General features: G+C 47.8%; 1 protein-coding gene across 1 annotated transcript; it reads right to left on the bottom strand.

Annotated features, from left to right (window-relative positions):
• Positions 1-765: 765 nt before the first annotated feature.
• Positions 766-24,730, bottom strand: Spint2 (serine peptidase inhibitor, Kunitz type 2). Its single transcript, XM_048368653.1, has 7 exons — positions 24,482-24,730; positions 8,052-8,222; positions 4,520-4,576; positions 3,438-3,491; positions 2,598-2,759; positions 2,329-2,367; positions 766-1,292 (listed from the first exon to the last, which is right to left on the bottom strand). The coding sequence occupies exons 1-7, from the start codon at positions 24,585-24,587 to the stop codon at positions 1,126-1,128; spliced, it is 756 nt and encodes a 251-aa protein (XP_048224610.1). The 5' UTR covers positions 24,588-24,730; the 3' UTR covers positions 766-1,125.

The raw sequence follows: 24,730 nt of genomic DNA, 5'->3' as shown, positions 1-24,730 counted from the left end.
AGGGGCAAGGCCCACACCCAGGAACATCAGGTGCAGAACCAGCAGGGCTAGAGTGTTGACAAATGGGGTTGTTTTGTTTTTTTAAGACAGAATCTTGCTATATGTGGGAACTCCTGCTTATTAACAAGGTCAGATGGCAGGCCTCGGCCCAACAGGCAGGTGGCAGAATGGCGGGGAAGCACCTGAGCCCACAGGGAATGGGGAGGTGGGGAGGCAGGGAAGGTTTCAGGGCTCCATGGAGCACCTGCCAGCTTGCTTCTGAAGTCCATTTTTAAAGCCCTCAGGGGTTTCTAGGAAGAGCTGAGACCCAAGCCTTTTTGTTCCAAGGAGAGTCCAGAGCCACGTCAGGAAGTGCCATGCCACACCCGGCTGCTTCCAGGAGCCGGGCCAGCCCCGAGTCACCAAGGCGGGGGAGCCAGGGCTATCACCTGACCTGAGCGAAGTCCAGAGGCTCCTCTGGAAGGGGACGGGACACTCGTAGATGGGAAGCAGGACCGAGCCTACCCTGGAGCCAGCCCCATTCAGCCACTGCGCTGTCCTGTCTCAGCACGGGCACACAAGAGATGCAATGAAGCCTGAAGAAGGCAGGGAAGATCTGTTGGGTTTGCCCTCGGGTGGCAAGGCTGAGTGCGCTTGGCATGGGCATACCATCAAGATGCAGAAGACGCTTCTCCAGGGCCATGATACAGTGTCCTGAGATCATCTTGCTAGATTATAAATTAGTACCATGAAAGGAGAAACCACATGCTAGAACTTAGTTTAAAAGGACCTTTTTTTATTAAACTTGTAGCTCTCTTCCTTTCAGAATCCTAATAAAAAAAAATCCTTGTTTCTACTTTAAAAAAACAAAGCAAAACACAACTCAAACAAATGAACAAAGCAAACTACGGTGACCACTGCTGGGATGAGAAAGGAGATGCTGGGGCTCTCTACCCAGAGGAGAGCAGCCACCAGGGCGGTGAATCGGCCTCCAGCAAAGCCACCAGGACTGGCATGAGCCTTCTCTGCTGGCCTGCCCGCCTGGGTCACATACAGCAAAGCCCTAATGATCTCACAGTTACTAGCAATCACTCTATTTAGAAGCACACTCCCCCAACCCACCCCGCTCCCCTGGTGGCAAAGCCTTCACAGGACGACTGTGTTCTTCACCAGCTGCTCCTTGTCATCTGCGGAGTTCCAGATGGCTTCGAGGGCTTGCTCCTGCCTCCTCCTTGCCAGCCGGATCAGGCAGACGACAGAGGCTCCCAGGAGAACGATCAGGACCATCACAAACAGTCCCACCAGAACCACAGCTGGGGACCAGAGGGGACAGGTGAGGGGAGGAGGCAGCAGCCAGCGAGGGCCAGCAGGCCAGGAGCAGAGGTGTTACTCAAGCGGTAGAACACGAGGCTTGAGCATAATGTGAGAGCGCCAGAACTGACACCAAAAATTAAAAAAGCATGTCCACTCATAATCCCAATAACCTCTCACAGTAGTTCTGTAAGGGAGTTCCAGGCCAAGAAAACACAGGTGCAAAATGCTGACTTTGTGGGGGTGGAATATAAGTGTAAAACCCCAAAGGCATGGTGTCTAGCAACAGAGAATGGAGGAAGCGAGGGTGGAAGGAGGGTCCCTGGTGTACTAACTGTCCCACTGTGGTCCTACTGGTCAGTTAGGATGCTTTCTTCCTGAGCCGTGTGACTTTCCTGTGACTCTCCTGGGCCGGTACTGGCTCCCTTCCTCCACACTGCACAACTCAGAAGCTCTGGGGCTATTCTCTGGCCAGCTCCACCCCCAGCCTGGGAAGACAAGTTCCAGCTTCTAGAACAAGGAAGACTTGCAAGGCCACGTATTAGCTCCTAGGCAGGAGAACAGGTCAAAAAAGAGGCCAGACCAGTAAGGCAGGGGTCAGGCTCAGAAATGCCAATGAGAGAAAATGGCCTCCTCAGGCCACATTGTTTGGGGCCTGAGCTCCAACTTTCTGCCACCCATGACCAACTCTTTATACCCCACAGCAGCAAAGTTCCCTACAGCAGGCCAGCCTTAGGCTTAGGCACCCACATCCACAGACCTCCTAGGGAGGGCCTGTCTCCAGCCATACCAGGCCTAGGTGAGACTGTGGGGGAATTCCTAACTCACAACTCCCCACCCGTGTACAGTGTGACGGGGCAGTGGTGGGACAATCATCCACCACATGCTCCAAGTTGTCTGTCCATTCTCTACCACAAATCCACTTGTAGTTAAAAGATAAAGACAACCTGGGCCTGCAGAAAACATGCCTGAATAGAACTGAGTCAAAGAAAGCGGGCAGCAGGCAGACGGTAAGAGGAGGGGGTAAGAAGTACTTACCTTTGCTGCCAGGAGTCAGGACAGGATACATCTGTTTGCCTGGAAGAAAACACATCCCCTTGAGAGGTCTGCCTCCTCCCCACTGCTGAGCCCCCTCAGGTTCTGCCTCATCCTTGAGGCCTTCACTCAAGCTTTTCTCTTTTCCTGACATTTCAACCTTTCCAGGGCCTCCGAGGCCCTTTGGAGTCCAAAGGACAGCACCAGCCAGGCTCTGATTCTAAGGGATAGGAAAGGGCTTGGGGTTGTGGGGTTCAGGGTCACCCACTCACCAAAGCAGCGCTGCATACAGGCCTCCTGGGAGAGGTAGCTGTTCTTGTTGCCCCGGCAACCACCATAGATGAACTTATCACAGGAATTCTTCTCAGAATCAAAGTACCAGCGTGGGAAGGCAGCCCGGCAAGGTCCTGTGAAGGCCTTAGCTGCACAATATTCTGGGAACAAGAACAAGAAGAGTGCCTGAGGAGCAGCAATGAGCAAGTCCCAGGGGAGGGGGAGCTGAGCCCCATGCATTGGAGCAGGGGGCCGCAGCCAATGGAGACCTACTTCCCCTCCACCAGCCTGCATTTCCAGGTGCTTTCTGGGCAGCCATGACTGCACACCAGGGGTCTGTACTGTTCGGCCTATGTGACCCATCCCAGAACCCTACAGAACCAGGAGGTCTTGTGGCAATAAGGTGCCCACAGCCACACCGCTGCCGAGAGGTGGGCCTGGGTAAATCAGGGCGCACACACCAGGCTGCCCGACTAGAGTCTTCTCCAGTGGTAGTCAGCTTCCCGCCACCCACTGAGGCCTGTTACCTGCAACCCGAACACCAGACAGCAAGCACTTGGGAAGCCAGCTCTAACTACCCCCACTCCCCAAACCTGGTTTTATTTGTTTGTTTTGTTTTTTTTTTGCCAGTCCTAGGGCTTGAACTCAGGGTCTGGGCACTGTCCCTGGCTTCTTTTTGCCCAAGCCTAGCACTCTACCACTTGAGCCACAGAGCCACTTCCGGCTTTTTCTATATTATGTGGTGCTGAGGAATCAAACCCAGGGCTTCATGTATGTATACAAGGCGAGCACTTTACCACCAACACTGTTTTTTAAAAAAAACATATTTAAAGATCTACCTTCATAGTTGAAGTTATTGCCAGAAAGGTCATTGGAATCCTCTCTTCTGGGGACTGAAACACAAATACCGGTGTCAGAGAGCTGTGACAGACACTAGACATGTCTTCACAGGGCTACGGTAGGAGCATGGACATAGGGTTGCCTCAGAGAGGGCATGGATACACCACCTCCCCAGCCTGATGGCCTCCAGTAACCACAGGGGCAGCTGTCCACAACTTTGCATTGACTGGGAGCCACCCCACCACCATTTTCAGTGTCATCACAAGCTGCTCTTATCTATCCCTTGGATAAGAGACAGGAATTTCCATCTTCTGGCAAATCCCTTCTGAAACGGTATGAAACCACAGTTACCATGCCAAGGCTTGGACCTTGGACAAACCAGCAAGAGTGAACAGGGGACTGGGACCTGGATTCCTGGCACAGTAAACCAGAAAGTAGCTCTAACACTGGCATTCAGGAGGCCGGTTGACCCCTAGCAGCCTCTGAACTGGTAATAGAGTGGGTGCGCCCAGACTACAACCTCGCTATCAGGGGCTACTTGGACACTGAAGGGGGTAGGGTGGAGTCCCCCCCTCCAGGGCAGGGCAGGGCAGGGCAGGGCAGGGGAGGGCAGGGCTCTGCTGGGCCTAGCTCAGGGTGCACTCACCCAGGCTCCTGCCGCAGAGTCCCTTAAGCATAAAGAAGGAGCGGGGCAGCTGCTGAGAGCACTACAAAGCAAGCTAACACAAAGCTCGAGATGAAGGACTGCAGTGACAGGAGGGGTAGCAGGACAGACTTTCAGCAGAGACCACAAGAAGACCACAAGACAAAGACAACAGGCAACAGTAGAGAGTATGCAGCAAGCGGGGCTGAGGCAGCAGGTGGGCACTGCCACAGTTGGAGCACCTCCTGCCAGTTGGACAGGGAAAAGGCTCCCCAGTGCCAGAACTCGAGCCAGAAACTGGCTGCCCAGGCAGCGCCTTGTTTACCCATTCTGAGCCAGCAGACAGAAGACAGCTTTTACACTTCCCAAATGACAAGTGTCCCTGCACAGGGCCACTGGGCAGGCTGCATTCTACCCTAGGTCTTTGGAAGAACTTACCACTCGGGACAGGGGAGTCTGCTCCATTCTTGCTGGCATCATGGCGGACAGCATTTTCTGCAAGGGACAAGGGGACCACACAGTGAGACAGTGACCTCCAGAGCTACCTGGAAGACAACACTAGCAGACCACTGGGTCAGGGTGGGTCCTGTGTGGCTTTCCATCAACTCCCATTTCTTCTTTCTGTGAGAACTTGAACTACATGGGGGACCACAAGCCTACTTCAACATGGAAATGAGGAACAGACACCAACTAAGACCATAGCCAAGGATTCAATTTGAAGTCAGCTGCAGGGAATTCTTTTTTTGTGTGTGTCAGTCCTGGGACTTTAACTCAAGGCCTGGGTACTGCCCCTGAGCATCTTTTACTCAAGGCTCTATTACTAGAGCCACAGCTCCACTTCTAGGTTTTGTTTCTTTATTGTCAAAGTGAAGTACAGAGGGGTTAGTTTCATATGTAAGGCAGTGAGTACATTTCTTACCCAACTTGTTACCTCCTCCCTCATTTCCCCCTTCCCTGCCTCCTCCCTCCCCAACTCCCTCCCCCCCCCCAGAAGTTGTACAGTTGGTTTACACCATATAGCTTTGTACCACTTCTAGATTTTTTTCAGGGTAGTTTATTGGAGATGAGAGTCTCACGGACTTTCCTCCTGCCTGGGCTGGCTTCAAACCTCAATCCTCAGATCTCAACCTCCTGAGTAGCTAGTATTACAGGCCTGAGCTACTGGTACCTGGCTTGGGAATTCTTATTCTTTGGTTTTGTTTTTGTGCGAGTCCTGGGGCTTGAACTCATGGCCTGAGCACTGTCCCTGGCTTCTTTTTGCTCAAGGCTAGCACTCTGCCACTTGAGCCACAGCGCCACTTCCGGCTTTTTCTATATACGTGGTGCTGAGGAATCGAACCCAGGGCTTCATGTATATGAGATGAGCACTTTACTACTAGACCATATTCCCAGCCACAGGAATTCTTATTCTTTAAGCCAGAGGGTTTCCAGGGCCAAATCATGTTTAATTATATTGACTTACTTAGAATTAAAATGTTAAAGAGGAAAACAACAGTGTAAAAGTACCTAATATCTCTGAATTATACTTAAAATGGTTAAAATGGCACTGGGCATGATAGTACATCCCTATATCACCTGCTATTTGAGAGGCTGAGGTAAAAGGATTACTTTGAACCCACAAGTTTGAGAATAGCCGGAACAATATAGTAAGATCTTTTAATATATATATATATATATATATATATATATATATATTTTTTTTTTTTTTTTTTTTTTTTGCCAGTCCTGGGGCTTGGACTCAGGGCCTGAGCACTGTCCCTGGCTTCTTCTTGCTCAAGGCTAGCACTCTGCCACTTGAGCCACAGCGCCACTTCTGGCCATTTTCTGTATATGTGGTGCTGGGGAATCGAACCCAGGGCCTCATGTATACGAGGCAAGCACTCTTGCCACTAGGCCATATCCCCAGCCCCAATAAATTTTTTTTTAAAGCATGAATTTTAAAAAGGGGAAAGAAGAATGAGATAGTGATTGATGAGTAAATTTGATCAAGGTACATTGTATAATAAAAAAAAAAGTTTATATTCTTCAGTTTTATGAAGTATATGTTTTTTCTTTTTTTTCCTTTTTGCCAATCCTGGGGCTTGAACTCAGGGCCTGAGCACTGTTCTTGAGCACTTATTTTTCTTTACTCAAAGCTAGCATTCTACCACTTGAGGCACAGTACCACATCTGGCTTTTTCTATGTCTGTGGTACTGAGGAATTGAACTCAGGGCTTCATGCATGCTAGGCAGGCACTCTACAACTAGGCCAAATTCCCGGCCCCACATGTGTTTCTTTTTAAGTTTATTTGAGACAGAGTTTCCCTATGTTGCCCACGCTGGCTTCTAACTCCTGGGCTCAAGGAATCCTCCTGTTAGTTGTCTTGCCCCAACTCCTGAGTAGTTAAGACTTTAGCTGCCTGCCACTGCCCCAGCGCAGGATGTGTATCGATCTCCATGAGCTAAGGGGGTGGCAGAGAGGCTGGCTCTGTGCAAGTCCCAGGAGGCCTTATTCAGAGATGCCTGGCTGGCCTGACCTGATGTGGTTCAACAGGAACTTTACAGACCAGATCTTCCGTCTCCACCAAGCATCCCCCAGCAATCTGGCCCACATGGCCTATAGTGGTGGCACTGGGCCGTGGCTGGTCCCCTGGGTGGTTCTGCTTCTCATTATAAATTAATAAGTCAGTGTCCTCCCACAGGAGAGCTTGTCTGTCTAGAAGAGAATATGCCACACAGCACACTGCAAGGACTAGGAGCTCAGCAATTTCAGCTCTCCCCCAGGCTGTCAATGCCCACACCCACAAAAGAGTTTCCTGGCCTTTGTGGCTGGCCTGCACTCTGGCCCACCTCCTGGGAGATGTTGAACCTGCCTTGGGTCCATTGTCTCATGCTCCGGTCCTCAACACTTCAACCCTCTTCCTGGGAGGATGAGAGCAGAGAAAAGCTGCTCATAGTTGATGATGAGAAACAGAAGTTATGCTTTCTTCAGATGTCATCTTTCTTCTGATATTAATACTAGTTGCCACCCAAAGGGTGGAGGGCTGGCTTGTACACAGTCATACCTGCCTCTCAGCTCTTCAAACTCTTACCAAAGGACAGGCAGGCTGCTCCTTCAGGCACTGGGTAACTGCCAGCCTCTTGTGACCACTGTGCCATAGACTTGAGGCCACAGGAAGGTGGCTATATTGTCCTCTCTTTCATACAATTTAAATGAGTTCATGTGACCTGACTTCAGAGTGCAAAGCCAGGAGAGTGAACAGACCGACAATGTACACCTCTAACCAGCATAGAGCCAAAATGGGGGGAGGAGGGGTTGGGAGGCCAGGTAGTGGCTTACACATGCAATCCCAGCTATTCAGGAGCTGAGATCTGAGGGAATCAAGGATCAAAGCCAGCTCAGGCAGGAAAGCCTAAGACATATGTCTAATTAACCACCAAAAAGAAGTAGAGTGCCAGCTTTGAATGAAAAAGCTAAGGAACTGCATCTAGGCCCTGAGTTCAAGCCCCAGTACCAGTGCACTCATGCCTTTCCTGCCCCCGCCCCCTACAATAGCAAGAAACACTGCATGAGGGCTAGGGGCATGCTTAGCTCAGGTACAACCTGCAAGGCTCTAGGTTCAATCCCCAGTACCACAAGACAAAAACAGAAAAGCTGTAGTCCCATGCTGAGGCCAGCCGCTCTGAGAGCTTTTCGGTTCATCTGTCCTATTGTACCTCTGGATACAGATAACCCAGGAGCAGGGGGCTGCCTGTGCAAGAGCATCAGGAGACCACGGTCTCCCCAGCTGGGCTGGTGTGGCATCCGTGCTCACCGGTGTATGTGGAGGGGAAAGGTTAGAAGAGATGGTGTCTCCATCTTCCTGCAGACATGCTGTGAAAGTGCTGTGTGGCCATCAGGACCTACACACTGAACCTACTCCTTCTGTTTCCGAATCCAGCACAGGTGGCAGCCATGTTCCACAAACTCCTTCCCAGATCTCCATCTTACCTGTGACGCCAGCACATTTCTCAAGACATTCCTCCTTGCTCAGGAAATTATTGTCATTGCCCTCGCAGCCTCCATACACAAATGGGTGGCAGGACCCATCAGTGACATTGTACCACCACCTGGGGATGGAGGCCCGGCACCGCCCCACCGCCTTGGAGACCAGGCAAGAGTCTGAAAGACAAAGCAGAAGTCATTGTTAAGTTTATTTCATTGACTAGGAATAATCTTGGACACACACAGGGCATGGTTTGTGTTTCTGTTGGCAATGAGTATGAAATTGGGTGTTGAGATTCTCAAAACTACAATCCATTATGCAAAAAGATTGCTACTATGCAAAACAACCTATACACTCCCACACTTATCAGTAAGCCCAGCAGAAAAGACATTCTGTATATCCTGCAGGGCAGAGTGGGGCACTTATGTATCCCAGCACTTCAGAGACTAAAGTAGGAGAATGAGAGTTCAAGGCCAGCCTATATAGCCCTGTCTTAAACAACTGAAGGGGAGGGAGAGAAAGACAAGAGAGGGAAGAAGACAAGAGGGGAGGAGGTAGAGGAGACATTCTGAAGCAGCAAGCTTTCATGTGAAAGCAACCATCCATGAGGTCAGTAGTTAAAACACTCCTTGTTTAGGTGTTTCACAAGGATGAAATCATACATGACCTGAGACAGGAAGTGGGTGAGTGGACACCTGGGGCTGACAGTGGGGATGGAAAGTAACTGCAAATGGACACGGGGGCCTTTGGAGGATGATGGAAACGTTCTAAACTTGCACTGCTGTGACAGAAGCACAATTCTGTAAGATGTATAAAGGAATATACTTAAAATAAGATTTTATGGTACAATAATTAAAAGTAATAATAAGGGCCAGGTACAATGGTCCATGCCCTATTCCTAGGTACTACGGTGGGAGAAGTAGGAGGACCATCTGACCCGAGGAGTTCAAGGTCAGCCTGAGCAACATAAAATAAGACCCTGTCTATACAAATAAATAAGTAAATAAAATACCCAGGGCACGTTTTGCCTGGAAAGCATCAACCAGAACCAGATGGTGCACACCTGTGCCAGAAATTTTTGACAATGTGCCAAAGGCCACAAAACATAGGATCAACCAGGCCCAGAGTAAACAGACTGCTGGAGGTGGGATTTGGCCTAAGCCATCAACTGCTGGAGGAGGCGTTGCTAATCAGCCTAATCAAGAGACAAGATGAACAGGACCCTCCTGGGGAGAGCAGAAGCAGTGACAGCCCCACCCTCATCCCATGCTCCCCCAAGCTGAGATTAAAGTGCTGGCACCTCAGCCTCAGGTCTGATGGGCCTGTCTGGGAGTGTTCTGTGCTCACATCTGCTTGGACTTGTTTCCCATTAGCTTCATAGCTTAGGTTCAAGCAGCCCCTTTAAGGCTGCTAGGTGGAGGAGGACTTCGCTGTCATTGTGAATCTGAAGTGTCTGGGCTAAGAGAAAATGTGGACTGGTAACTGTGTATGAGATAAGATGATACTATCTGAACAGCACACGGGGGCCATAAAATTGTTCTCACGGCTTTGTGTATAGTTGACAATTACTACATTGAAAACAAAAACTTTTTTTTTGCCAGTCCGGAGCTTAGAACTTAAGGCCTGTGCACTGTTCCTGGCTTCTTTTAGCTAAAGGATAGCACTCTACCTCTTGAGCCACAGCCTTTTTTATGTGGTACTGAAGAACCAAACCAGGGCTTCATGTGTGCTAGGCAAGAACTCTACCACTACACCATTTTCCCAGGCCCCATCCTATTTTTTTTTTAACTGGGATTTGACTCAAACTAGAGTGAACGGAGACAGAGATCCTGCTCAAGTACAGGAGAGAACTTGTCACAGAATAGAGAGGTTATATGCTTGCCCTAAATTGTTCCTAAGATGTGTGGTATGAAACTTTGTCCTCCAGCTTGAGAACTGAGGTCATGGAGGGGATGTTTTGGTGTCAGTGTGCTTCCTAGGAAGCATGTGCCTTCAAGAACCAGTTCTCAACTGGGCAGCTATATGCAGAAAACTCAAAGTAGACCCAAGCCTATCACCATGCACCAAGATCAACTCAAAATGGATCAAGGACCTCAATATCAGACCTGAATCCTTGAAACTACTGAAGGACAGAGTAGGGAAAGACGCTAGAACTTATAGGCACAGGAAGGAACTTCCTGAATATAGTCCCAGGGGCACAATAGGGGAGAGACTCGACAAATGGGACTACTACAAATTAAAAAGTTTCTGCACAGCTAAGGACATAGCCACCAAAACAGAAAGACAGCCAACCATATGGGAAAGGATCTTTACCAGCACAGCAACAGACAAAGGCCTAATATCTGTCATCTACAGAGAACTCAAAAAACTAAGCCCCTCCAACCCCAATAAACCAATTAGGAAATGGGCAAAGGATCTAAAGAGAGACTTCACAAGAGAAGAAATAAAAATGGCAAAGAAACATATGAGGAAATGTTCAACATCCCTGGTAGTAAAGGAAATGCAAATAAAAACAACCCTGAGATACCACCTCACTCCAGTTAGAATGGCCTATACTCTGAACTCAGGCAACAACAAATGCTGGAGGGGGTGCGGGGAAAGAGGAACCCTTCTCCATTGTTGGTGGGAGTGCAAATTAGTACAACCACTGTGGAGAACAGTATGGAGGTTTCTCAAAAAGCTCAATATAGACCTACCCTATGACCCGGCCATACCACTCCTAGGCATCTATCCTAAACAGCAAGTCCCAAGATATCAAAAAGACATTTGTACTTCCATGTTTATCGTGGCACAATTCACAATAGCCAAAATATGGAAACAACCCAGATGCCCCTCCACAGATGAATGGATCCAAAAAATATGGTACCTTTACACAATGGAATACTACATAGCAATTAGGAATGGTGAAATATTGTTATTCGCAGGGAAATGGTCAGAACTCGAACAAATAATGTTGAGCGAGACAAGCCTAGAACACAGAAAACAAAAGGGCATGATCTCCCTGATACATGACTGTTAAGAAAGGGAGATGGAGAGACAGTAGAGACCAGGTCTGTGAAACCAAAAACTGCTTGTCAAATGGTATTTCCCACAGGATTGGGGCAGCGACCCAACAGTATGTAACTAAAACCAAACAACTACTCAACATATAAAGGTCAAAAATCGACCTCTCAGTGGAATACAATAGCTCAAAAGCTATGTATGTACGTTCATATAAGACTACTGTCGACATATTGTCTAATATCAACATTACATTTAAAGCCCTAGGTGAATTTTCTTGGGCTTGGCCACGTGGCTACTGTATATGTTCTTGATACATTGTATATTGTATATATGTCTACCTGACCTAGAGAAGGGAAAGAAAAGCAGGGTGTAAGATATCACAAGAAATGTACACACTGCCCTACTACATAACTGTACCCTTTTTGCACAACACCTTGTCAAAAAAATTTGTGTTCAATTAATAAATAAATTAAAAAAATAAGATACATAAAAAAAAAAGAACCAGTTCTCAGGGGCTGGGAATATGGCCTAGTGGTACAGTGCTTGCTTCATAGACATGAAGCCCTGGGTTTGATTCCTCAGCACCACATAAATGGAAAAAGCTGGAAGTGGTGCTGTGGCTCACGTGGTAGAGTGCTAGCCTTGAGCAAAAAGAAGCCAGGGACAGTGCTCAGGCCCTGAGTTCAGTCCCCAGGACTAGCAAAAAAAATAAGAACCAGTTTTCACTCCACCACAAACACCAAGGCATTTATTTGTGTTCTCCAAAAGTTTTAAAAGCTGAGAATGTGCAAAAGAAGCTCAGGGACAGTGCCCAATCCTTGAGTTCAAGGACTGGCAGAAAAAAACAAAAAGAACACCACAAAAGACTTTTAGCACTCTGCCACTTGAGCCACAGCACCGCTTCTGGCTAAATATGTGGTGCTGAGGAATCGAACCTAGGGCTTCATGTATACAAGGCATGCACTCTTGCCACTAGGCCATATTCCAAGCCCTCTTCTTCCATTTTTTAAAATTAAAATTTGATGGCAAGTCAGGTGCTGGGAGGTCACGTCTGTAATCCTAGCTACTCAGTCAACTGAGATCTGAGGATTGTGGTTCTAAGCCAGTCCAGGCAGAAAAGTCCCTGTGAGACTCTTATCTCCAATTAACTACCAGGAAACCGAAGTAGCACTGTGGCTCAAAGTGGTAGAGCCTTGAGCAAAAGCAGTCAGGCAGGGACAGCGAGCATCCAAGCCTTGAGTTCAAGCCCCAGGACCCACCAAAAAGAAACAAAAACACAGGGCTGTGAATGTGGCTTAGCCGTAGAGTGCTTGCTTAACATGCGTGAAGCCCTGGGCTCGATTCTCAGTACCACATAAACAGAAAAGGCCAGAAGTGGCACTGTGGCTCAAGTGGTAGAGCCCAGGCCCTAAGTTCAAGCCCCCAAAATTGGCAAAAAAAACCAAACCCAAACAAACACACACTATGGCAGATTCAGATCAAAATGCAAAGCATTTGCTTATTTCCTGACCTCCACTCCACCTCCTGCCTCCCTCAAGACTGACAGGAGGTCTATGGTGCACACGACTTCTAATGGTCACAAAGTTAACAACTACTGTCAGGATTGGGGTGGCTAAACCCAGGCAAGCAGCAGGGCCAGGATCTGAAGCCACCTGACCTCTCAAGGAACTTAGGAGCCAATGCCAGAACCCTTCAGAAGGTCAGAAAAGTCCACCTCAACAAGCAGTGAGTAGGGAGAAATACAAAACTGAGTTTCCTAAAGCCAAACAATTCCTGAGACTCTACCAACGCCTGAGGGCTTGCCAGGGGCCACCCCCTTCAGGACTCCACTAGGACTGCTTTCCCTCACACTTCCATTACAGGGTCACTGACCACAACAGACCCAAAGCACTGACCACAGCTGGGGGTTGTGATTGGAAATGCCTTCAGGAAGTTATTCCTTTTTTTTTTTTTTTTTTTTGCCAGTCCTGGGGCTTGAACTCAGGGCCTGAGCACTGTCTCTGGCTTCTTTTTTGCTCAAGGATAGCACTCTGCCACTTGAGCCACAGCACCACTTCTGGCCTTTTCTATATATGTGGTGCTGAGGAATCGAACCTAGGGCTTTATGTATATGAGGCAAGTGCTCTTGCCACTGGGCCATATTCCCAGCCCCAGGAAGTTATTCCTTAATGAGTATGTCTATTACTGCTCCTGAAAGGTAGGTGTCAAGTCCTTTTCTGTCATTGTTGGTTTTCCTCAGCAGTCACAAACAACAATGGTTCTCTCTTTCTTCTACGTATGCACCCCTCCCCTCAATCCCACTGCTTTATTCACAAATGCCAAGAAACAAAACTAAGAACATTCTATGAAGTTTCAAAACAGATAACCTAGAAAAACGCTGAAGAGAATTAATTCCCATGCATTCGCCTTAAAATGTCATAAATGTTATTTGCTTTTAGAACTGGAAATGGTTAAAACTGTCCATTATCTGAAATATGAACCTACGGTACAAAATCCAGTCAGGCATTTGAACTGACATTGTGAAGAGCCGGTCTGTGGGTGTGGGCAACAGGTTTCTCGAGTTCTTGGGTCACTGGAGGTTTAACAACCAGCTCTCTTCCCTCTACCACCAGCTGCACTGACAGGTTTGCTGTCACCTTCTAACAAGGACAATAGAGAAACTTCAGGCTCTGCCATTATGGGTATTAGACAGCAAATAATCACTCTTGAAAAATGTATAATGGCCCCTGTGACTACTTTGAAAGTAAAGTTTACAATGGACAGACCTGAAATCCTCTGTATGTATATCACTTTAACCCTCCTGCCGTCTCCTCCAAATTAGCACTCACCTGGCACTTGGTATTCTGTTCCTGTTTTTATGTCCTTCAGACGTTTACTTTTGGAGGATAAGGAGTGGTGCAGGGAACAGAATCCTACACATGCTAAGCAAGTACTCTACCATGGAGATCCTTAACTTTTTTTTTGGTGGGGGAGCATCAGTCATGGGGCTTGAACTCAGGGCCTGGGCACTATCTCTGAGCTCTTTTGCTCAAGGCTAACTCTCTAGACCATTTTGAGTCACTGCTCAACTTCAGGTTTTCTGGTGGTTAATTGGAGAGAAAAGTCTCACAGACTTTTGTTCCCAGACTTGCTCTGATCTATGATCCTATCTCAGCCTCCTGAGCTAGGATTACAGGTATGAGCCACCAGCACCTGGCTATAATTTTTTTTAAAGCAGAACTAGGGTTTGAACTCAGATCACCATACTTATACAGCCACTCTACCACTTGAGCCACATTTCCAGGCCTTTTTGCTTTATTTTTAAATGGGTCTCAATTTTTGTCCAGGCCAGCTTGGACCATGATCCTAGTTATGTTTTCTCATCTAGGATGGTAGAAGCATACCACAACACCCACCTTTTCTTCTTGAGATGGGATCGCAGGAACTTTTTGCCTGAATTAACAGGTGGAGGAAGATTGAAGGATTGTGAGTTAGAGGCTGATCTGAGCTACATAAAGACTTTGTCTCAAAAACAAGATGAGGGTGGGAGGAAAGAGGGAGAATGATAAAAGGGGTGACATTGATCAAGATGCATTGTATTCACTTACAACTTCTCCTGGGGGCATTGCTCAAGAGGTAGAGAGCAAGTCTAGTATGGTAAGGCCTGTAATCCAGAGACTGAGGCAGGAGGTTCTCATATTGGAGACCAATCCCAGCTGGCTATATATAGCAAGATTGTTTCTAAAACAAAACAAAACTCGCTGATTTTAAACGTAAAGAAAGGATTCATTTAACACACTTCAAGTTAAGACCTGGGCAATACTGAAAATGTAGTGTTTAATCATTTCTTTGCAGTGCTCACGGCCCTTTCATCATGACTCAATGTGAGGCCACTCTGACCCCTTCCTTTACAGGGCTGGATGGGCTTCCAGCAGCCATCCTAAGCAAGCAGCCATCCTTGGCTCTCAACCTCTCCAACATGCTCTGAGCTGCTTTATTTACCACTGAGGTTCCTGCTGGCATTACTTGCCCTGAGACGTCACCAGGAGCCACAGCATCTTCCTAGTTTCTGGGAAGAGTGACAGGAGTTCCCTTGTATCATAGCCAGCCTCTTCCTCCACTGGTAGCACTGGGCTGGAATACATTGCCAGGCTACCGTGTTTTTCCTGGGCTTCATTTTGGTCCAGTTCTGGCCAGTTCCCGCAATACTCATTTTTGTACTGTCACATAAATTTATGGTAGGGACAAAAAGGCCACCATCTCAAGCTCAGCTGAGTCCATGACCCCAGGGGTGGGTGGGAGCATAATTACCCAGCCCTGCAGACAGGCAGCAGACTGGAAGTACTCCCAGCTAATGGATGGTGCGGGCATACATGCGTGGTGACTCACATGGAGCCAGAGCTTAACTGAAACCATGTGTATGGAAAACGGCCCGCACCACAACTTTCTAGGTGAGGTCTCCACTCTTCTGTTACCACAGCATGAAGAAATGTGTGACGATGGCTGCTCTCCCACGAAACCACTTATAGACACTAAAACTTCATTTCCTCCAATCTTTGTGTCAAAATACTCCTTGGATTTTGTTCATAAATCTGAGTATTTCTAGCTCGGGGGCCACATGCAGGTGCAACTACATGCTAGTCTACCAATTCCTCCTTTAGAAAAAATAATGTGTAGAACACACTGTTCTGAGCTTCCATCCTGGAACTTGGCTCTTCTCATGTGTGGAGTCAAGAGTCTGTGGTGCGGACTGCCAGGGTCACTCGCCTCCTTCCAGCAGCCAATTCCTCCATCCTCAGGTATGTCCTGGGGCATGAAACGCTGCTGTGCACTGATTCACTGCTAAGGGTATCTCCATGCCTCTCTTCAAACCACCTACAGTCCTGAGGGAAAATATCTTCAAATCATATTTTAGACTAAAAAGCAGGAGGGGCTACAGACATCCTCTGTCCCAAACACACCAGAAATCTGTGTAGTTATTTAGAGTTACAAAGAATAGAGGGCATTACCACTACACCCACAAAAGGGCTTAAGTTCACAGACAACATCCAAAAATTCACCATAATGGCTTGTTTGTGCTGGCAAAATAACCAGAGGTACCCACTTAAGGGATTATTTGGAGCTATTTGAAATAGGCAATTTTTACATGTGCTGTTCAAGAAAAATGTCTAAGACCATGGGTAAGGAGGAAAAGGATGGCTTTTATTTATGACTGGTTTTCGGTATTGGTACCATCTTAGCTTTTTTGCTCATTTTTGATACTCTACTTACTTGAGTCACACCACCAGTTGGACATTTTACTGGTTAAAGGCAGATGAGACTCCTGTAGACTTTCCTACCCTGGCTGGCTTCAAACCTTGACCCTCAGCCTCGAGAAGCTGGGATTATTGGCATGAGCCACTGGCACGCAGCTCTTTCTAAAAATTTTCATTTGGATACATGCAAGACTCTACTTTTAGGGAGAGGGGCACTGTGTGTGTCCCATCTAAGTCATATGCACCTCCCCCGCTTCTCATTTACTTTGCTGTGCTGGGAATGGAGCCCTGGGCCACCAGACGCGCACCCTAACACTGAGCTACACCCCTAGCTTTAATTTTTAAGAGTTCTAGGTTCACAACAAAATTAAGTGCATGGTACGACATTCCCACTAGCACTGCCCCCATATGCACTTTTCTCTCCTCTGTATCTTACATGTCACAATCTAACCTGAGGAATGTACTACTTCTGTTGCTTCAAGGTCAACAGGTTTTTCTGTTTTTGTTTTGGTTGGTCTTTGTGCTTGAACTCGGGGCCTGAGCGCTGTCCCTGAGCTCTTTCACTCAAGGCTAGCGGTCTACCATGTTGAGCCACAGCACCACTTTTGGCTTTCTGGTGGTTAACTGGAGAGAAGAGTCTCAAGATTTTTCTACCTGGGCTGGCTTTAAACTTTGATCCTCGGGGCTGGGGATATGGCCTAGTGGCAAGAGAGCTTGCCTCCCATACATGAAGCCCTAGGTTCGATTCCCCAGCACCACGTATACGGAAAATGGCCAGAGGGGGTGCTGTGGCTCAGGTGGCAGAGTGCTAAGCCTTGAGCGGGAAGAAGCCAGGGACAGTGCTCAGTCCCTGAGTGCAAGGCCCAGGACTGGTCAAAAAAATAATAATAATAAAATAAAATAATAAACTTCGATCCTCAGATCTAAGCCTCCAGAGGAGCTAAGATTATAGGCATGAGCCATTGCCGCTTGGCTCAATAGGGATTTTACCTGGGTGGGGAGCAAGGTTCTTTCTGTTTTCTTTTCTGTTTGAGTATCAATCTGTAGCCCAGGCTGATCTCAAACTTGAGATCCTTCTGCTTCTGCTTCTAGCGTAGCTGGGATTATTACAGTGTGCACCCATGATATCTGAACGGGAAACCTCTTGTTATACTGGGATTCAAGGTAGTGAGAATTATGACTACCCAGGGCAAGTTGAGTTCACTGAATGGGGAAAGGACCCTTGCTCTCCCAGGGTTTGCAATTAAGACTAAAAGAAAACTATACAATGGGGGCTGGGAATATGGCCTAGTGGTAGAGTGCTTGTCTCGTATACATGAAGCCCTGGGTTTGATTCCTCAGCACCACATATATAGAAAAAGCCAGGCTCAAGTGGTAGAATGCTAGCCTTGAGCAAAAAGAAGCCAGGGACAGTGCCCAGGCCCTGAGTTCAAGCCCCAGGACTGGCAAAGATTAAAAAAAAAGAAAAAAGAAAACAAAACTATACAAGGTAAAATACTATAATCATGCAAGGTGTTGGTGGTGCATGCCATAATCCTAGCTACTCAGGAGGCTGCGATCTGAGGATCCAGGTTCCAAGCCAGCCTGGAGAGGAAAGTCCATACGACTCTTACCTTCAAATAGCTAAAGGTCAAAAGTGGGGACATGGCTGAAGTGGTAGAACACTAGCCATGAGTGAAAAAGCTAAGGAAGCACAAGACGCTGAGTTCAAGCCCCAGTACTGGCACACACATGCACATACATACATAAACATTGACACATTTAAGTCCAACTAAATATGACTCATAGGGAACAGAGAAAGCCAAAAGAACAACCTCTAGCCAACCATAGAACCATACTAACCCAAGCATGCCTCAGCGTAAGCCAGCACTAGGCACAGGGACAGGATAGAGTTCAGAAGCAGACAGTGGGCAGGTAGGTAGGAACAGTTACCCATCTGGACTTCTTGAGTCTTTTACCTAAGAAATGAGGATCTCAGGCTTTGTGTCCATGAAGAGATACTGGTACCAGAGAGGTCCTCAAGGCTGTATTTGTTCTACTTTTGTTTTCGAGATGGCCCTGTGTTACGCCTAGTCTCTATGTCCTGTGCTCAAGTGGTCCTACCTCATTTTCTGGAAAAGCTGTTTGAATTATACCAGGCAGAATTCCAGAGTTGCTTTATACTTTATGATTGGCCTTGTTTTATGGTGATGTGTAAACCCACCTATTCTGGGTACAAGAATACTTGTACGTGTGAATCCTCTGTTACTAGTACGGTCGGTTCCTACTTGTCTCTTCTAGGTTTGGTATCTGGAAGTTGTCATTCGTAGGACAAATTCAGAAGCTTTAAAGTAAGCTCTAGGTATTTATAAAGGAAGAACATTCACAATGACAAATCCAACTTAAATTACAAGGGTCATAAAATCTTAGTGTTTTAGATATCAGATTCTTTAGACACTTTAGATAAAAGGTATTTGGATGTAAAAGTTTACATTTCATAAACCACAAGCCCAGTACACACCACACCTACCCACCAAAGCTTCATATTTATAACAAAAGCAGGAACATAAATTCTGCCTTTATCTACATCCGTAGCTGGACTTATAGAGCCCACCAGAATAATTTGGCAGGAGTTCCAAGCAAGCTGGGGCTACACAGTGAGTCCAGGCCAGCTGGAGCTACTGAAACAAACAAATAAACTTGGAAAGAAACTATTAACTCACCGGTTTGTTAGCCTCTGCCAATTAAGGACCATTTATTTAATTTTTATTAATTATTTTTGCAGGTCCTGAGACTTGAACTTAGGACCAGTACACCATCCCTGAACTCTTTTGCTCAAGGAGAACACTCTACCACTTAAGCCATAGTGCCACTTCCAGCCTTTTCTGTTTATGTGATACTGAGGAATCGAACCCAGGGTTTCATGCATGCTAGACAAGCACTACAGAGTGATTCTTTGAAAGGTCACAATCTATGTTAATAGCTGTTTTTGTTTTTATCTCTTTAAGAACATACACTAGACTCTAACAGACTCTGAGAATTCAAAAGTAATAGAGCATTTGCCTAGGAAATATGAGGCCCTGGGTCCATCTGATCCCTAGTACACCAAAAAAATATTATCACTGTAGATCTCTCAAACTTGTGTGCAAAATATCTAAATTCTCGACCTTTCTTTCTCTCTTCTTTTTTTGCCAGTCCTGGGGCTTGAACTCAGGGCCTGAGCACACACTGTCCCTGGCTTCTTTTTGCTCAAGGCTAGCACTCTGCCAACTTGAGCTACAGTGCCACTTCTGGCCTTTTCTCTATATATGGTACTGAGGAACTGAACCTAGGGCTTCATGTATATGAGGCAAGCACACTTGCCACTAGGCCATATTCCCAGCCCTCTTGACCTTACTTCTAAAGTAGCTTTCAGGCCAGGTGCCAATAGCTCATGCCTGCAAACCTAGCTATTCAGGGGGCTGAGATCTGAGGATTGCTGTTCAAAGCCAGGTGGGGCAGAAAAGTCCAAGAGATTCTTATCTCCAATCATCAAGGAGTCAAAAGTGAAGGTGTGACTCAAGAGGTTGGGTACCAGCCTTGAGCAGAAAATCCAGGCCCTGATTTTTTTGTGTGTGCCACAGTGCTAGCACTAAATAAATAATAAACCTTTCAAACTGCCTTGTAAGCAGGAACATCGTCCCCTCCTTTCACCCTCCCACCCCCAATTTTGTGAAGGGCAAGAACTATGAAAACTGCTACTCAGTGGAACCTCCAGCAACTCCAGAGGAAGTTCAGCACTGAATCGGTGGATAGGGGTGACCACCAGGGTTACCAGGAAGGACTAATTGGTTATTTGCTGCAAAATTAACCCAAGGGTTTTTGGAAACTGAAGATCCCCTGCAGGCCCATGGAGGCTTTGGAATGAACAATACTGGGCTCAGCTCCAGTGGAAATTCCCAGGAACTATGAAGAGAACCAAAAGTCAAGTAACCATTAACACACATGCTGATGCCCTAGGTACAGTAAAAGCCACTGGCAGCAGGAACTACAGCTGACCAACCACATCTAAAGGAACTTCCAAGGTTCTACTTTGAAGAAAAATATTAGTTAGGCTGAACAAAAATTGCTTATCTCATGGTCCTCCAGATATGAGGATTTGTCACCTGGGAAGAAATTTTTAAAAAGCCATGCTTATCTGCAGCTGTTAAGGAGCTGTTCCCTCCTTTACAGCAATAAGCCACATACAGTCATTATACTATTTTCAAGTGCCAGTAGGTGTTACCTACCCCCTTTTATCAACATTACTAGTAGTAGTTATTATTTTAGTTGGTCAGTAGTTATTATTTTAGTTGGTCATGGTGCTTGAACTCTAGGACTGGGTGCTGTCTCTGAGTGCTTCAGCTCAAGGCTAGCATTCTACCACTTGCGCCACAGCTCTACTTCCGGCTTTCTGATGGTTAAATGGAGATAAGAGTCTCATGGACTTTGGGCTGGCTTTGAACCACGATCCTCAGATCTCAGCCTCCTAAGTATAGGATTACAGGCGTGAGCCACCAATGCCCAGCTTTATTATTTTTTAAAATTTATTTTGTGCAAGTCTGGAGCCTGAACTCCAGACTCCAGGTGTTGTCCCTGAGCTTCTTTTGCTCAAGGCAAGTGCTCTACCACTTGAGCCATAGCTCTACTGCCTGCTTTTTTGGTGATTAAAGAGTCTCATGAACTTTCCTGCCCAGGCTGGTTTCTAACTGTGATCCTCAGATCTCAGCCTCTAGCTAGGAGTATAGGTGTGAGTCAGTAATGCCCTGCTTCTACCCTCTTTTATTAAATGAAGCATATTCTTCAAGTGAGGCTACAACCAAAAGCTCATATAGAAGGCAAGCGAATCTAAGATGCTCAGGAAGCTGAGATGTGAAAACCATAGCTCAAAGTCAGCCTGGACAGATAAACCCAAATGATTTTTTCGGGGGGGAGAGTCAGTTGTGGGGCTTGGGTACTGTCTCTGAGCTCTTTCCCTCAAGACTGGCACTCTACCACTTTGAACCACTGTGCCACTTCTGTTTTTCTGGAGGTTAACTGGAGATAAGTCTCAGATTTTCCTGCCCAGGCTGACTTCCAATCGAGATCTTCAGATCTCAGTCTCCCGAGTAGCTAGGATTACAGGTGTAAGCTACCAGCAGTGTCCGCTCCAAAGGACTATCTCCAATTAATCAGCAAAAATCCAGATGTGGAGGTATGGCTCAAGCTGTGAGTGAGAGCTCTGGCCCAGACCCCAGTAACCCACAAAAAAAAGGCAGTAATTGTACAGGACTTGTACAAGGAGGCTCTTAACCCCAGCCTACCAGTGCTAAGCTCTGTGGGAATTTGGGCCGATATTTTAGTTAGCTTCCTGGATATTTGCATTTTCAAAACCAAACACCAAAGTTTTCACATTAAAAAACAAAAAACTCCCAACTCTAGAAACCATACAATTCGCTTGTACTTGTCTGAGGCCTCCAGGGAAGGGTCAGTTTTCATGGCGGACTGGAACATTTAAAAACACCAGTGCAGGATCAACTTTCTTCAAAGGTGGGGTCAGGGCTTCAAGTGCCAGCTCGCTTGCCATGCTCCACGATAAAACGTCTTCTGCCACTCAAGTCACCAGCATTGGTGAACTTTGCATAGGATGCTGCTCAGACTCCAGTTTACCTCACTCTTCAGAAGCTCATGGCAAGATCTATTTTGCTCTCTCACAATACCTTTCTCTATTCAGAACCTGGCCCTCCAGCTTTCAGACCATTCTCCAAACACCCCCCAGCAGCAGACTACATCGGAGTAGAAGGTTCCCACCCACTGTGTCCAGCCCATGGATCCCAAGGCCTCACCACCATTTCTTATCAGTGTTCTCAGCCTCTCCCTTATCACAGCTAGTTAGTTCCACACCCAGGCAGGACATCCTGGGCCCCTTCCCAGACCTCCTGGTCCTCTCCAAACCCCACAGTCAAACCTAGATCTGGCCTCAATAAACAGAACACCTCTTCAGACCAGCAATTTAATCAACTACACTCATTTTGTATCTACGCTATTTTCCCAGGTTGTTCCCTCCAGGACCTCAGCCCCATCCATCTGCTGGCTCCCCCTGGTCTCCAGGAAGATTCAGTTCCATGGCCAGCCACAATAAGCACTCCTCAGTTACTCCTTCCTCCTTGTTCCCATACCACACACACATCTGGCAAAACTGAGCAGTTGCAGGTACCAGGAGAAGCACTCAGTGGATGTCCTTGCTTGGTGAGAAAACCAAAGCAATCAGGAAGGGTCAAAACTGCTTCCAGTCTTAGGTGAGGTTGTTCAAGCTTTCAAACAAACAGCACTTCAGATTAGTGAGGGCAGTAGTTCACCCAGCCAGATAGCTGTACTTCAGAAAGGTCAGTAGGTCCAGCCACTGCAGCCACTAGGAGCCACTAGGAACAGAGAAGGCCTCTGTCACCAGACCTGGCCTTGTGACCGTCCAAGGCCTGTCATGTCACCAACACACCAAGCTTAAAGAACACATGGCAGGTGCCTGCAGGCACACAATCACTTCATCTGAAAAAGTCCAGAAGGGCTGTATTCTAGTTCACTTTGTGATGGCAACACCTCCTTTTCTTTTTCGTTACTGGGATTGAACTCAGAACCTGGGCTCTACTACTTGAGCCACAGCTCCATTTCTGGCTTTTTTGTTGGTCAGACAGATATAAGGGTCTCACTGCTTTTCCAGGTTGACTTGGAATCACAATCCTCAGAGGATTACTATCATGAGCCACCAGTGCATTTCTGATTCCAGGTCCTGGAGAGCTGAGCCCCACTGAGCCACTGGCTTCCCCAGCATATTCTGTCTGTCTCTCTCTCTCTCTCTCTCTCTCTCTCTTTGGTGGGTTGTAGGCCTTGAACTTGGAGCCTAACACTGTCCCTGTCCCTGAGCTTTTTTGCCCAAGGCTAGTTAGTACTCTACCACTTTGAGCCACAGTGCCCATTTGGTTCTCCAGTAGTTAATTGGAGATCAGCCTCACTGACTTTCCTAACTGGGTTGGCTTTGAACCGCAAACCTCAGATATCAGCCTCTTGAATAGCTAAGATTACATGCATGAGCCACTAGCACCTAGCCCCAACTTATTCCCCGCCCCTCCACTCCTTCATGAAGAAACTAACCACTTTGCAGAAGTTACCAAGAGGGAACCGCCTGATGCATGCATCTTCCTGTAATCTGTTTTGCCCACAGAGATAGGGGCCAGCATGCTCCTGCACACTGCACTTTCTAGCCCTCCACTTCCACGGTCCCTCTCTTACCCTGCTCTATCCCTGAGGGCTGCTTTTTGTTGTGTTCCCCCCCCCCCTTTTCCCCTAGAACACAACCTAGCTTGTCAGGCCTCCAAGCCACAATGCTCCATTAGTTCCTCCCTGGTCACCATGGCCTAAGCACAGCTGCTACTTCTCCATTCTTCCCGGTAGGGATCAGGTGTCACCCTCCTCCAACCACCTGAGCTAACTGCCTTCATCTTCACTGTCCTTGTACTTCTTTCTTTCTCTCTTGGCCACTTAATGTAAAGGCAAGAGCTCTTTATTTAAGGGTGTGCTCTATGTGTGTGTGTGTAAACTATGAATGCAGGAACCTGGCCCTGTGGGATGGCTCCAGTGCCGGCCACTACTGCCACGCAGCAAGGACTACAGATGATCAATGCCAGCCCTCTTCAAAACCTGCTGTTCTTGTCTGGAGCAGCCAGGGTTGGAGCAAATTTGAAGATGCCCAGACAGCTGTTCCAGACAATTATTTCTCGCCCGGCGCCCTGGCAAACGCCTCTCCTGTCCACCACCTGCTTTTCTTAAAGAGTCCATTCTTCCCAGGAGTCATTCACGGAGGTGGGCCCGAGGGGCTAAAGCCATCATCAGATCCCCCAAACCAACCCTTCCGGGCTTCCTGGCCTTCCAGGGCTTTCTTAGGCCTCAGAACTTTCCACGACCGGGAAGAGTACGCAGTGAGATTCCCCACTTCCTTCCTGCGCCATTCCTTCAGGGCCTACACCCCTCGTCTCAGCTCTCCTCCTAGGGGATTTCCCCGGCCCTCCGTGAGCGCTCCAGGACCCCCTCCTCTTCTCCCCGAAGGCTGCTCCATCTCCAGACCGGGGTCCCGGCTCTCTCACCAAGGTGACCCCGCATTTCCACCCCAGCGACCCCGCACGGACCCCACCTGACGCCCACCCCCCCGCACCACACCAGGCCCTCACCGTGGATGGCTCGGTTTCCGTCGGCCGCCTCGGCCCCGGAGAGGAGCAGCGAGGCCAGCAGGGCGAGCAGCGCGCGGCCCCGCCGCGGCCCACACAGCGGCGCCATGACCCGGCTGCGCTCGCGGGAGGCGTCGGACGCCGGCCCGGCCGTTGGGGTCTCGCGCGAGCAGGTGCGGGAAGACCCCGGTCGCGCACGCGCGCTGGGGGCCCGGAGCTCGAGGAGAGGGTCGGCGGGGTGCGCGCACAGAC

This window comes from Perognathus longimembris, chromosome 20 (assembly GCF_023159225.1).
Source record: "Perognathus longimembris pacificus isolate PPM17 chromosome 20, ASM2315922v1, whole genome shotgun sequence".
Classification (NCBI taxonomy): domain Eukaryota; kingdom Metazoa; phylum Chordata; class Mammalia; order Rodentia; family Heteromyidae; genus Perognathus; species Perognathus longimembris.
This window is presented reverse-complemented; position numbering and strand designations above follow the sequence as displayed.